Source organism: Hyperoodon ampullatus (assembly GCF_949752795.1).
Source record: "Hyperoodon ampullatus genome assembly, chromosome: 4".
Lineage (NCBI taxonomy): Eukaryota > Metazoa > Chordata > Mammalia > Artiodactyla > Ziphiidae > Hyperoodon > Hyperoodon ampullatus.
In genome coordinates this window covers 124,005,182-124,021,580 of record NC_136917.1, presented here as the reverse complement: position 1 = coordinate 124,021,580, position 16,399 = coordinate 124,005,182, and the positions used below count along the sequence as shown (strand labels likewise).

Sequence of the window (16,399 nt, the reverse complement as noted above, 5' to 3'; positions counted from 1 at the left end):
TTACTGATTTCAAATAACAATAAAATTTGATTTTACATTTATTTTACATAATCACAGAGCTGCACTTAAAGCTCAAAGAGCCTTCAGAATTCATGTGGTCTAAGCACTTCATTTTTTCACATGAGGAAAGCAGAACCTGAAGGAGGTTGACTTGCCCAAGGTCACTTACTGGCAGAAAAGGATTAGCTGTCCAAATACAAACAAAAAACAAGTGGAAAAAAAGTCAATTGGATGTGTAGGATTACATATTTGAAGACATTAAAGAATACATTAGTATATTTTACTGAACTGTTTTTACTACATAAAATACAAAATAACACTAGAGATTTTTTTAAAAACCCACTTAGCTGCAAGTATACAACCACATGTTATTTCATACCTCCTTGAGTATGCTTATAATTAGGAGAGGAAAAAAATCTCACTTTTTGCATTTTTCAGGGGACGAAATTGTGAAGGTCACAAAAACACTGAAAGATGTAGATTCTAAAGTATTTAATAATATTGTTTTACATGTGTCCTAGATGCACACAAAATGTAGCACAGGGAAAGAAGTCACATATATTCTCTTGTTTTCCTTTTAAAACTTATTCTGAAGGTAAAAGATAAATACAAATATTCAGTTTGTAAAATGTTGCTCAGTTCTTACCATTAGTTAATATCTACACAGCAGTAGTATTCTATAAGTGGTTTGCTAAAACCTTTTACTGCATAAATTTATGCTATTGATTATATCTATTCCATAGAGTTATAATAGACAATTATATCAGAAAGTTAAATAACATAGATTAATGGGTAAAGAATGAAGAATTCATAATAATAATGTAAGTATCAGTCACTTAGCAGCTGACAAGAGACTAGTGTCTAGTTTAACAACTAATTAACAACTCAGTCTGTGTGGGGATGACTTCAGTCTGTGGGTATCCTGTGTTACAAATTGAGTTCTCATTCTAGCAATATCTTTCTTTGGTCCAGAGCAAGTCATTTGTTTCTTTTCTTTAGTTTACCTGACTACAAAATGGGGACTAACTTTAGCTTTTGATTATAATATGATTTGGATTAGGATGACTATAGAAATTAGTTCTATACAGACATACCCTCAAAGAAGTTAAAAATCTATCAAACGACTTGTTTAATTTTGCTCTCTAGCAAAATGTTCTTTTGTGCTTTCCCCTCACCTTGTGTTTATAGGAAAGGATCTCCTTGGAATTTTTGCTACTTCTCCTTCTGGTAGTATTAAGTATCTTGATGTAGTACATGATTTTAAGAGAAGAAACTTATTTAACTTAATAAGTTTTTTTAGAAACCTATAGGGAACTTCAGGTGAATCAAGTTATTTGGGCTAATTTTCTAGATGACTATATTAACTAATATATACTAAGATTTTAATGTAAGTCATAATTAATATAATTGGATTACACCAAATAAAGTAGATTCAAGTATACAAATCCTACAAGCACATTAAAGGTGAGAATTTTGAGTTTTGTATTTTCTATTTTTATCCTTTTTTTTTTAATCTAAAGGTGCCAAATTGTAAAAGCTCTATTTCCATAGGCATAGAATTTTACTTCATGTCTTAAACTAGAAGAGTTTAATATTCAGATGGAAACTAGTTTTTAATCTTTATTCCCAAGGGTTATATCCAATCTAGTGATTTTGGACTATTCTAAATATCAGTCATATTACTATAGCCTAAATTATCCAGATAAATTGGCTAAATCTGGCTTTCTTTTTGCTAATTCAGGTGTGTTTAACCAGATTCAGAAAGGTGAAAGAAGTGAAACTATCGTATTCAAAAATAAAATCTCATATTGCTCATTCTTGCTTTTCACATTCCTTCTAAATAAAAGAAATATGTCTTTAAAACTATCTAGAAAGATGATATATTCTAGTGAAACACTTATTTTCTTAAGAAACACTTATTCATCATTAAACAACATCTCTTTCTGTTAGGCCACTGAATTTCATGATCTCCATCAGGAATTGTCTTAAGCAAGATATATTATAAATCAAAAAATCTAACTTTGAAAATTTGTCAGAATTCTACAAAGAAAAATTTCAAAATGAGTACATATTCAGTATTTTAAAAATAATTTTTTTTAACTAGATATATTTTAGGATGTGATTATGGTAGAACTTGTACCACAGCCAGCACTGGGTCTAGCCAGCATCTGGAATAAGATACCTCTAAGGAAATCCTAAGATTTTAAAGGAAGTGATACTGGTGATTCAATATAGAACATTCTTCCTAAATCAGAAAAGATAAGAGTTGGAGCACAGTGCTATTAAAAGCCTTATCTTTCTGCTCTGCAGGTGTGAGAATGCTAAAGTTTATTTCAGCCTGAATTCTAAATCAGAACTTGTCATCCCATACTATTTAAATTTCTAGAGCAACTGGAAGAGTCATTCTTTCTTCACTTCTGTGTTTATAGTTTGGGACTCAGTCAAAACATATTACATTCTACTTTAAGTGAATTAAGATCTAAGGCTGCAAATGTCCTATTATATATCCAGTGCTTTAGAAGGGCATGTAATAATCCTATTCTAATCCAGCCCTGTGTTTCCCATGCAAAAATATTAGGAATCAATGTCATGTATATGTAAGCCCAAATGCTAGGTTATGTCTCTAATTGGGGCTTGTAGAATCATTAAATCAATCTCTTGGCAATAAACCAAGTATTTGAAACCTTCTTTGTGGTCACCATCAGAGCTTGCAAGGACTGGGTTTTGATTATCCTTAATATCCTGTTTGGTAATAATGCCAACACAGCTATCAGAGTTTTTATAGTGTAGATCTTTGTTTACCATTTCATCAAATATGGCATCCCTCCGATTTCTGTCCAAAGGGCTATTGTTGATGCCATGTCTAAGAAAAGTTCTTTTGGCTGAAAGTTATATTGATTGATTTGTAGAAGTGTGACCCATGGACACACAGTACCAGCGCACTGTCTGGGCTCATCAAATTTCCTCCTTTGGTTAATGCTACTGTCCCTGAGCACATCCATTCAGACCATATGGTTCTTATTCAGTCCTTGAATGGCTTATTCAGGCAAACATCCAATGGCTGTAATAGCGATGTCAGACCCCCCAGGACTCACGCAAAGATCAGTTTTTAATTTTTTGGCCATATTTCTTACTCCATCTGCTAAATGTGCATGGAACAGTTCCCATACTTACATGGAACATTTGTGGAACTGCGCCCCCGGGCAAAGATCCCATATCTTTTGCAGCCAGAGTTTGACGAGATCATTGTGGATCCAGTCCTCTGGATATGTCTATGCTATCACTTGAGCCATATTTCTCCCCTCCCCCCAATCTTTTAAAAAAAGATTTATTCAAAAAGCTATGAGCAGCTTTGGTTTTATCCTGCTGGCTAGACAGGATGTAGGTTCTTTCTTGTTCCCTCTGATGAAAGTAGTTTAGAAATTCAGAGTTAAGATCAGAGGTCGTGGATATACCATTCATGCTTCTGAGACACACAAACTCATGCTTATAGTCTGTTATGCTCATTACTGCCAGTTAAGACAGTCTGGCAAAGAATTTTCTGCCCACCATCATCTAAGGCTGGCACATAATAATGAAGAGTAACGATGATGCTCTAGTAATATAAATTAACACCTTCCCTCTGAGGAAGGCAACAAAAAGCTCACTGAGATATTATCTCATTCCATCCTCACAATATCTCTATGAAATATGTAGAAATAGATTTTCTCTCATTTTAAAGTGGAGATTCATAATTTTGCCAATTTTAACACTATCATATATTCTTAGCTCAATGTTCTGTCTGGGCGCCTTTTTTATTGTGATTCCAGAGGTAACAAACTGTTACAGGTAAACAAATGAAAAATACACTTAGTAATAAAGGGTAAAACATATTGTTAACCCATCTCAGGCTCAGTGACTCACTATTCCTGTGACAATGAAAATCTGCTTTTTATTCTACACAATTTCCCATCTGAAAGTAAAGTATAATCAGAGGCAATATAGAGGGGGTAAAGTTTTCCTCTTTGGAATCAGAAAGACCCGGGCTGGAATCTCAGCTCTACTATTAAATTGCTATGTAATTCTAGGCTTTCAAGTCTCACTTTCTTCATCTGTAAAATGGAGTTAAAACAGTACGCGCCTTATAGGATTTTTGTCAGTAGTAAACAGAACAAATATGTGCCTGGCATAGTGTAAGTATAAAACTATTCATTATCATGGGACTTCCCTGGTGGCGCAGTGGTTAAGAGTCTGCCTGCGGACAGGGGTTCGAGCCCTGGTCCAGGAAGATCCTACGTTCCTCGGAGCAACTAAGCCCGTGTGCCACAACTACTGAGCCTGTGCTCTAGAGCCCACAAGCCACAATTACTGAGCCTGTGCACCAAAACTACTGAAGCCCACGTGCCTAGAGCCCATGCTCTGCAACAAGAGAAGCCACTGCAATGAGAAGTCCGCGCACTGCAACGAAGAGTATCCCCCACTCGCCTCAGCTAGAGAAAGCCTGTGTGCAGCAACGAAGACCCAACGCAGCCAAAAATAAATAAATAAAATAAATAAATTTAATAAAAAATAAAACTATTCATTATATTATCATCATTATTACTGATAATGTCAACTATTTATAGATGGCAAGAACATAGACTAGCCACACAAAGTTGACCAGACCAACTGAAAATTTCACTTTAATTTTGTCATTAAGTGTTTGCATGACTGTTTTTGGTTTGAGTCAAAATTCCGGGCTCTTGTTTAATACCCAAATAGGTATAGCCTTAAGAGGAAAATCCTCATTTGTCAATAGTAAACATGCTTCTCTCTTAAGGAAAAAAGCAACAACAACGAAAATTCATGAATAAATAACACAGCATATGCAGTTAGTTAAAAAATAAGTTAAAAATAATGAAGTGCTCAGCTCACATGAATAGTTCTTTGTATTCTTTTTCCCTTAAAAATGTAAGTTGATCTAGTTCTTTGAAAGCCTTTTTATAAATTCAAAGTTAATGATAGGGATATTTTGAGTGTCTTCTTCTAGTACTCTGTCCTTTTTCTTTCTAGGAGTCTGCATGTGTATTTGTTATTTTCATTAATTCATTCATTTAAAAACCTCCTAGTTCTATACCTGAATCTGTCTACAGACCATCCACGCCTCTGGAAGAATGGCTAAGATTTGTTTCTTAGATTAATTTGAGATGATGAAATCCAATGTATCGCCTTTACGAAACTACACTCTAATGTTGTGAATATTAATGACCTCTTGGTATACAAACTTTGCTACGCTTCCAAGTTCTTAAATAGATTTTCATGGAGCCCAAGATGCTGTGCCAAGATATGCTGGAAGCTGACAAGATTCTAAGGACAGGGTAAGGAGGCAGCCAAGGGGTTCTTTTAACCCGAGCTTTTCCATTTTTTTCAAATGTATATCTCAGGATTATGTAGAATGCATTTGAATAAAGGGTTTAAGGATCAGAAAGTTGATAACCATTAGCCTAGATTAAGAAAGTGAATCTTTAGAAATCAAATACATTTCTGCCCCATTTTATTCACGTTCTCTTATCTGTGCTTATTCTTATTTATGCTTAGAAGTAATTATATTTCCCTTCTATTCGCTTATCCAAATTCAAATTCAATACTGTTAGCTTTGATATTATTTTGAGCATTTTCTAAGTAGCCTTCAAAATTTTAATTGGCATGTAAATGTCACCTCTGTCAAATATACGCACATAAGGTGTAAGATATGACATTCCAGAGTCCTGCTATTAAGCACAAATGATATTAAATATGTGTTTACCATAATGATTGAGTTGAGTTCTGTGTTCTCAGATAGCCACTACTTGTTTACCTATTTAGAGTGATTATATAGTTTACACAATGCTTTCAGGAGAGCGCTGAGGTTTAAAAGAATGAATTCTTTGTGCTTTGGGTTAAACAATGAAGTAAAATAAGAAGATCCATCAGGCCTAGTCATAGTATTATTACAGGCAAATAGAAACAGTGGCCAATTGGTATAGATCACAATAATAATAAGCAGTGGCAAATAAAGAACCAGGTTCTCACTGTGACTTTCCCCTTACAGTTGTGTATTTCTTCAAAGTACAGATTGATGTAAACTGCTACTTGTAAAAAAAAAAAAAAAAATTGCTACTTGTCGTTGACAAGAATTGTTGGTTCCAAAATAAACCCAGATTGTTGTTTCAAGAATGCAGTTCCTAATATTTTCTATTACATCTATGAAAAAAAGCAAGGAATTTTTGGTAGTGTGTGAAGGTCTCTGTATTTTTATTGGCTACTTACAAAAGTTTCAAAAAAAGATCCTTAATCTTTAAAAAATGACCCTATCAATTCATACATTTAGCATAATTTACCAACATTTCCAAACTCAGCATGGAAAAGCCATCAACATGGCACTAGGTCATGGGTCCCGAATGAAGCCGTCAGCAAGGATTAATAAACTGTGACAGCTGCCCAAAAGCTTTCATTCTTTTTATTTAAACGTCAGATTGCAAGCTGAAATTCAGTGTAATCTTTTTTGAAACTAGCCCAACTAACATGGAAGAAGTCAGAACTGAGAACAGATGACAGTGTCGTTATTGTTGTAAATTCAGGCCATAGCAATAAATTTTAGAATCCACATATATAGCAATTCCTAAAGAATTTCAGGAATAGCCTAAAATATTCTTATCTATTTGAACAATTCTTAATAATTATAGTTTTTGAAAACTAGGCTGATGAAACTGAAAATTATTTAGCAACAATTACTATGCTCAATAAATTAACTATTCTTCTACTACTAGATCTTTCTCTCACATTGCAATTTAAAAGTGACTCATTAGACCATAGTTATAAAATCTACTTTAGGATCACATAATTTTCTTGGATACTGTCGGAAAAAAAACAAACATATGACTAAACAGACTCTATTAAATAAGATTGTTGTTGAACATTTTTGTGCAAATATAACTCAAACGTATACATATAGAAAGGTGAAACTGACCCAGAAAATGCTCACTATACTTTCCTAAACAATGTATATTTGCAGATATCAAGATAACTCATTAGGCTAGGAATTTATTATTTTCTCAAGCACATTTTAATTAGTATGCATTATTTCCTAGTGGTTGAATATCAACATCAGAAATTTATCAGTTTAGTCTACATGTTAAATAGCTAATGAATCATTTGAGCTTACCCCCTTTTCAATATTCCCAGTTTGACAGAGTGTCCCCTCAGCTGCGGGAATACTGTTGGTGACACAGCGGTTGCTTTTGCTGAGACACCAGAGCTCTCTACACACTTCCTAGGAAAGAAGGCAAAAGCAAGTTGATCAGAAGTAGAGACTAAAATCATGTCCACTCTTCTATAAAAATACCCATAGTATATAAGCAATACTAAGCATTACTTGTCTCTTGCTGGTGTTGAAGCATCACAGATGAGGATTTTGGAGGTGGTCCTTCTGGAAGGTAGGTTACTTATTTCACAAAATCATTTTAATATTTGTCTTTATAATTCTTATTTCAGTGGATACAGTATATCTTAGTTTTTAATACTGATTAGAATCTTTTTAAAATAATGTGCAGAAATTTCATTAATAGAGAAGAGTAGTGAGAAAGAATGAATACGTAGAAAGGAAATATATGTTTATTACTCCCTAAAACATACAATAGCACAAACTTTCCAATTACTAATAGAGTGGCCAAGTAGGTGATTTCCTAGTCCTACTGAAATATTCAAATAAAGTGTATTTTTTAAAAAGAGAGAAAGAGAGAGACTACGGGAATGGATAGGAAATGATTTATAAAATTCATAAATGCCTAAAGAACAATCTAGCAATGTTATTTGCAGTTCATCAATGTAGCCCACTTTCATGAAAGGGAAATTTGGTTTTGAACAAATGCTGCTATTTATGTGCCATTTCCATAACTGATATATTTCAGATGTTATTTGGCGCTGTCTTGTCTTCTTTATTATGATTTCTCATTATCCTACCTCAGCATGGGAGAATTACACTTATTGTAATGTTGGCAATATAAAATACCTCATTTTGTTCATACTTATATTAATCTACCAGATTTTAAAATAAGCTGTCCAACATATCCCAAAGTAAAGTCTTTGAACAGCCAAAACACAGATTGCTTTGAAGAAAATACTCAAAATTTTCAGTTTATTGTTATATATGATCGTCGACTAGCATCATTACTGATATTAAAGGTTTTTAATTTAAACTGGAACCATTAAGTAAAAAATATATATTTGCAATAAAAATATATTAATCTTTTTTTTTTTGTGTGTGTGTGTGTGTGTGTGGTACGTGGGCCTCTCACTGCTGTGGCCTCTCCCATTGCAGAGCACAGGCTCTGGATGCACAGGCTCAGCGGCCATGGCTCACAGGCCCAGCCGCTCCGCGGCATGTGGGATCTTCCTGGACCGGAGCACGAACCTGTGTCCCCTGCATCGGCAGGCAGACTCTCAACCACTGCACTACCAGGGGAGCCCAAAATATATTAATCTTGAAAGTAAAGACACATTTATATATAACATTCAATTCTATTGTTATTATTCCCCAACAGCTCTTTTATTCTCAAAACATAATTGTAAGAACTTATACCACATATCACAAGAAAAAAGTCTGTAACTGTGTATCATGATAGATATTAACTAGATTTATTGTTGTGACCATTTTGCAATATATACAAATATTGAACCATTATGTTGTACAACTGAAACTAACATTATGTTATTTGTCAATTATATCTTAATTTAAAAATTTTTTAAATAATTTATGTCACATAAACACAATTCAGAAATACAGCGGTAACATTGAATTCACTGGTTAACCATTACTACAAATGGAGATGCCTCACAGAGTATAGCAAAAAGAAAGAATCTTTTTGGGCCCCTCTTTAGGGTGCTCCACTCCACCAGACAGAGAAAGAGACATAAAATTTATATTAGACTTTTAAAATACTTTTTAAAATTTATATATTATATCTAATTTATTCATCTACTTTAAATTCCATGTGGAGAATTACTGAGCTAGAAGAAAGTTAAAACATCAGAAAAGAAAAACATGTGCTGTGGATCATAATATAAAGATAAAACTTTCCTGTTCTTACAATCCAAGATATTACAAATTCTACTTTCTTTCAAAGCTTCAGTTTCTGTTTAAAGAGAATGTTATTTATACTACTTTATTCTTCCTTTTCTATAGGAGATGGTTTCTTACTATATGTTCCTAAATATATTCTCAGTTTATTTTAAAAGCAGTAGGATTACCATTTTAAGCTCTTAAAATATTATCCCATGTATCAAAAATATTCATATTCAAAGAGAAATATGTTCAGAAAAACAGAGACGCATTGCTGGGACAATGTATTAGGAAACTGCTAACAAAATTATCCATAATCCTGGACCATCCTCTTGATATTTTATGATTACTTTAGACAGAAGTAAAAGAAGCCTAAAGTTTCTTTGGACAGAACTATGCAATGAAAATTCTATCATTGAAAAGGACAGTATTCATAGAACCCATTAGGAAAACATACTATTCAGTCAAGTTATAGAAACTCTATTTTCCAAAAATGCCTTGAAAATCTCTACCCAAAATGGCAAGTGCTCAAGATACTCTTTCCAAAACTTTAATCTCAAGATTCACAATACAGTCCTCTGATAAAGCCCTCTTATCCTTTAGGGAATGACACATTTTGAAAGTTTGATTCTTGCTTTTAAAAGATTTTATTATGTTAGTGGGCTCTCGGGGATTTGAATTCTGCTAGGGCATTAACTTCTCTCAGATTGTTGTTTAAAGTACGGGACTAGAAATCTAAGGATGGGAAACACTCTCAAGATGTTAAGCTAGTCTTGGAGAAGACTCAAGAGTTTTCAAATAGATCTCTCATCTAGAATATTAACTTGGTTAAAAAAGATTTTGATACCCCAATTAAGAATCCCAAGATAAAAAATATTCTCTTAGAAGACAAAAAACAAGAAAATTTTATTTCTTACTGAGAAAGCAAGAGGTACACTTCCTGAAAGAATCTGAGAACAATTTCATACTTTCAGAAATACCCTTCTTTCTCTAAACTGCTAGATCCTAGACCATGGTTGATCAAACCATCATGCTGTACACCATAAACTTATACAGTGATCTATGTCAATTATTTCTCAATAAAAGGGCAAAAAAGGTTTAGAAAAGCTGGGGGCTATGCAGATTTCAGTTCAATGTACAGAAAATCTTCCAAAAGTCAGACCTGAACAATCATAAAATAAAACTGAAATTTCCCATCACTGGAGATACTCCAGCATACACTAAATAACCTCTTAGCAGCAATGTTGTAGGCAGGAAAAAAAGAAAGAAACTAACATTTTTTTCAGGGTATACTGTTAACTACTGTGCTAGGCATCTTTGTATCTCATTTAATCATCATGACAATCTTCTTATCTTAGAAAGCATGAGAAACAGGTTCAGAAAGACTTAGCAATTTGCTTCAGTCCTAACTAAATCTGGATTTGAATCAGCTATCTGATATCAATGCCCAAAATATCTCCATAATTAAGCTAATTTTCAGTTTCTTTTAAATGTATCAAAATTGAATAAAGTCATTGGCCAATTAAGCCTGATTAGTAAAGGTTTACTTGTATTTTAATATAATACAAAAACTCACTAAATGTTCGTAATATCCTCCTACCCTTTACCCGTATTTTAAAGGACGATATCTCAAATTAAGACTATTATGTACTAATTCATAATATACCCATTCAATATATGAGCTTAGGCACCAACTTATACATTATTATTATTGGAACTTCTAAATGTAACATCACCACTTAAGGATACTGTTAACATACTCCTCAAAAGCGTTTCATGGTCTTCCAAAAGACAAGACATTTAAAACATTCCTACTTATTTAAAATTTTAATATCAACTCCCAGATTTCTATTCTATTTGACTTTTCAAATGAATGACACGGTTTGCAAACATTAATAACAATGAAAATATTAGCAAGTATAAATCATAATTAAAAATATATAGAGAGGGCTTTAAAGTAATTACCTAATGAAGAATAATTTACCTGATATTCAGAAAATAACTTTGTAAAGAACTGAATTCGGGCTCCTTTGATCAGAATAGAATAGTTGATTATTTTACAGTCAAAGACCCTTTCAGTACAATAAAAGAAATTAGGATTATCTTTTCTAATGTTTCCATTCTTTTCAAGTAACTATAGCTATTAAATGATGCTAAAAAATGGGAAGAAAAGCCCTTTGATTTACCTGGGAAAATTAAAATTTGCAGTTTACATAAGAGGGAAAGGGAAATCATAAAAGCGCAAAACCATTTCACAACTATTGTATCATTAAGAAAGTAAAACAGTATATGAAGAGAAAATGGCATTTTTATTGCTAGATGGTTTTTGTTTTTTAATTTTTTAAACAACTGTAAAGATCAATAAAGATATACACACAAATTTTCTGCCCTTGGGAAACCCTAAAGCCTAGGCCATCTTGGGTCCTTGCTTCCGGATATGAAATGTTCTCTTTGTCCTCATTATCCTATCGGTAATATCTCTCCACAGCTGTTTGGAATAAAGGATCATGATGGCCCAGGGGGAGAGCAGAGCACTGAAGAAGTCAAGAAGGAGCATCAGTGATTAGAAAGGTTACTTATCATTGTATCACACAAAGGAAAACTGAAAACCAACATATGGTGACCCTGTGGCCTGGCTCCAGGTATTTATTTAGTAGGCATTTGAAGAAAGAGAATCATGCACCCTTACTTCAGTTTTAAATAGGTTAATCCTGTTATGTCGGTAATTTAAGTGCAAGAGATCCTAAAAAAAGCAAAAAAAAAAAAAAAGATTATATCTATATATGTTTTTTGTTATATATGTATATTATATATACATTAAATACACACACACATATATACATATATAAACAAAAAACAAATCTAGAAATGTAGATTAAACAATTATCAATTTAAAAGGGTTAAAAATTATTAACTTATTTTAAAAAAGTACTTTTAAGAAGCAAACCCAGAGTAAAAACTACTGATCTCTAAGAATACAAATGATTATGAACCTATGATTTTGGCTTGAAATTCAAGGAAAAATAAAAATTACGTCAACTTCTTGTCAAGTATATGCCTGATATATATGTTTGGACTCCAAAAGAATATTGAGGTGTTAAAACAATTCCATACCTTTTATTCCCTAAGCCCATATCAAACCATATTGTAGAATATTTATGCCACCTTAAAATCCTCAAGGAAAGTGATTCTACAATTTCCCTCAGTACAAAATTTCAATATTTAATAACTTGAAATTCTTCCTACTACCTAATCTATAACCTCCAGCTGTAAAAATTAAGGCGACTGTGTTTTTTTATGCTCTTGGTGGGGAAGGAGAACAATTTGTTACCAGGAATCAAACTATAATAAATGTTCCAAAGCCTGAAAGTGATTTTGAAGCCAACATTTAGCTTTCTTTTTCACAGGCTATTCAAACTCAATTTCTTTAAACTTCCCTTATATGTACCTCTAAGTATTTCACTATCATCCTCTCCCAAGTTATCTGCATCTCTTAAAAATAAAATTCGGGGGCTTCCCTGGTGACGCAGTGGTTGAGAGTCCGCCTGCCGATGCAGGGGACACGGGTTCGTGCCCCGGTCCGGGAAGATCTCACATGCCGCGGAGTGGCTGGGCCCATCAGCCATGGCCGCTGAGCCTGCGCGTCTGGAGCCTGTGCTTCGCAACGGGAGAGGCCACAACAGTGAGAGCCCCGCATACCACACAAAAAAATAAAATAAAATAAAATAAAATAAAATTCGGTAGCTAGCCAACAGTACCCTAAAAAGACTAATGAAGTATTTTTATTGGAATGATTCTCAATGAGAAAGCAAAAATTACTTGAATCTTAGCTAATTGATAGTGATAAAATAATAAACAAAAGGGAGTAACCATGAAAATATTAAAAACCGAGTCTAAGAGACAAAAGAGGTCTGTGTTAAGTACACTCCACAGGGATAATACCCTGATTAGAGAACTCAAATATCTTATCTTTAGCAGGTCACCCTTACTCCAAAGAGCTATACTTCAGGCAGACACAGCTTGATGGCATGATTATTAAAGATATTAATTAACATGTTAAATAAAAATAATTTATACTCTCCTGTATTTTAATTCTATGCTTACCAGACAACTTTTGATAATAAATTTGTCTACTGGGTAGACTTCCTTAGGTAATAAAATTGTTCAGATTTCAGTACAGTTGACTGAATATAAACAGAGAGGCTACATTTCTTACTATAAATTAATAAATCCAATTTTATATATAAACATATATATTCCCTTGATCTTCCATGTCTAATATTAGATCCTAAAAATCTCTCATAACTTAAAGTATGGAACAAATATAGTACACTTAGCCATTTGCAGATTATTCTATCATTAATCACTTAATTGAGGTATGTAGAAGAGAAACATTAAAAAGTTTAATGATCTGTAAGTAAAACAGAGCACTTGCCACAAACATATTTCCCCTGGAAAGATTCAAAATGAATGAGAAGTCTTAAAGCTTCCAAAGTAATGTCATATTTTCTTTTTGTATGTTCTGTTTCCACCACAATACACTGGGATTCTGAAATATTAAAGTCAAAATTATGGAGCCCACATACTTTGTACATAAACACCTCCATTCATTTCATAAAATTATGGAGCAGCACCCTCTCATAAAATAAGAGTAAATCTGCAATTCCCTAGAAAAACAAGGGCATTGCTATAAGGGAGTATTATCAGTGGCAGAGTTGCTTTAGTACTCTGTGTAGGGTGTTTTTGGAGGGGAAGAGAAAAGGGAAGGGAAGAGGACATAGATCACTTTACAAAAGTCATCAATTTTCCAATATGGTTTTCCCAGATTACAAAATCATATTTGTTTCCTAAGATAATGTGTCTTTGAAATTCCGTGATTCTCTGCACATCAATAAGTTCTCTTGGTTTCATTCATTAAAAATCTTTCAGTAGTTTTCCATTGCTCTTAAAAACCTAGAATTCTTTTTTGTTTTTTGTTTGTTTGTTTTTCTTTTGCGGTATGCGGGCCTCTCACTGTTGTGGCCTCTCCCATTGCGGAGCACAGGCTCCGGACGCGCAGGCTCAGCGGCCACGGCTCACGGGCCTCGCCGTTCCATGGCATGTGGGATTCTCCCAGACCAGGGCACGAACCCATGTCCCCTGCATCGGCAGGCGCACTCTCAACCACTGCGCCACCAGGGAAGCCCAAAAACCTAGAATTCTTAGCATGGCCTATAAGTCTGATTTGGATCCTACTCTTTTCTTGCCTCATGTATATGATGCTTGCTTTGAGAGCTTCGGCCTCACTGGCCTTCTCTCAGCTCTTCAAATACACAGCCTCATAGTCTTCACAAAGGTCCTCTCTCCTCTCTCTCTCTTTTTTAACATCTTTATTGGAGTATAATTGCTTTACAATGTTGTGTTAGTTTCTGCTGTATAACAAAGTGAATCAGCTGTATGTATACATATATCCCCATATCACCTCCCTCTTGCGTCTCCCTCCCCCACTCCCTATCCCACCCCACTAGGTGGTCACGGAGCTGATCTCCCTGTGCTATGCGGCTGCTTCCCACTAGCTATCTATTTTACATTTGGTAGTGTATATATGTCAGTGTTACTCTCTCACTTCGTCCCAGCTTACCCTTCCCCCTCACTCTGTCCTCAAGTCCATTCTCTACGTCTGTGTCTTTAGTCCTGTCCTACCCCTAGGTTCATCAGAACCTTTTTTTTTTTTATTCCATTTATATGTGTTAGCATACAGTATTTGTTTTTCTCTTTCTGACTTACTTCACTCTGTATGACAGACTCTAGGTCCATCCACCTCACTACAAATAACTCAATTTCGTTTCTTTTCACGGCTGAGGAATATTCCATTGTATATATATGTGCCACATCTTCTTTATCCATTCATCTGTCAGTGGACACTTAGGTTGCTTCCATGTCCTGGCTATTGTAAATAGTGCTGCAATGAACATTGTGGTACATGTCTCTTTTTGAATTATGGTTTTCTCAGAGTATATGCCCAGTAGTGGGATTGCTGGGTCATACGGTAGTTCTATTTTTAGTTTTTTGAGGAAGCTCCATATTGTTCTCCATAGTGGCTGTATCAATTTACTCCTCTCTTTCTTTACCAGATAATTCTTCTCACTCATTTATTCACCAAATATTTTCTGAGCTCCTATTATGAGGCAGGCATTGTGCTACTCACTTTATAAATAGCCATGAATAAACAGGCAGGCAGTAAGCAAGATGAACAAGTAAAATACATAGTATGTTAGAAAGTAACAAATGGTAAGGGTTAAAATAAAACAAGGAAAAATGACAAGAAGTGAGTGTGTTTGTGTACGTGTGTGCATGCATGCATGCACAATTTTAGATAAGGTTGTTAGGAAAGGCCTTACCTAGAAGATCACATTTAACTAATTAACAAGCAATCAAATAAGCAAAATGATTATGGATTGTAATAAGTGCTATGATGGAAATAAAAAGCATAATTTCCTTTATGCTTTAACTGGGAGCAAAAATGTAAGTAAATGGGAGAAGCCTTTGCATATAGATGGATCAGACAGAAAATCTGTCTGAAGAGAAACTGCATGTGAGCTGAGAGTGAAGGAAGAGAATGAGTCAAAATGTGACCCTTAGAGTATCTTAACATGGTCCCCGAAGTACAGATGGCTCAGATTCTCCTAAAGCACTATTAGCATATCAGCTATATAGGATGGTATCATGGATGACATAGATATTCACAGAGGGAAGGGAAACATGCATAGAATATCTGCCATGTGCCAGGTAAATGAAAAGCACTTTGCATGCTCGTCATACTCTTTAACTTTCTAAAGGTTTCAAGAACAAGTTAGCTGGTGTTCGCTGTAAAAAGTTGTTGCTGAGTAAAATCTGTTGGTGGTCAATGAACACTTAGGTTGCTACCATGTCTTAGCTATTGTGAATAATGTTGCAATAAATATGAGAATACACACTCAAAGATCCTGCCTTCAATTCCTCTGGATATACACCCAGGAGTAGGAAGCCTAGATAATATGGTAGTTCTAATTTTAATTTTTTGAGAAAGCTCCATATTGTTTTCCACAGTGGCTGCACAAATTTACATTCCCACCAACAGTGTATAAGAATTCTCTTTTCTCCACATTCTTGTGAACACCAGTTATCTTTTTTTTTATATAATAACCATCCTAACAGGTGTAAGGTGATATCTCATTGCAGTTTTGATTTGCATTTTCCTGATGATTAGTGATGTTTAGCAACTTTTCATATACCTGTTTGTCATTCGTATATCTTTTTTTGAGAAATGTCTATTCAGTTCCTTTGCCCATTTTTAAATTGGATTACTTGCTTTTTTGCTAA

General features: G+C 34.2%; 1 protein-coding gene across 1 annotated transcript in view; it reads right to left on the bottom strand.

Moving 5' to 3' along the window:
* Positions 1–16,399, bottom strand: part of ADAMTS6 (ADAM metallopeptidase with thrombospondin type 1 motif 6) — a gene marked incomplete at its 5' end in the record, with an annotated part of 267,294 nt that overhangs the window by 90,799 nt on the left and 160,096 nt on the right. Inside the window, one exon of the mRNA XM_079702297.1 lies at positions 7,163–7,270. Within this exon, the coding sequence (XP_079558423.1) occupies positions 7,163–7,270 (108 nt within the window). The remainder of the gene's footprint in view (positions 1–7,162; positions 7,271–16,399) is intronic.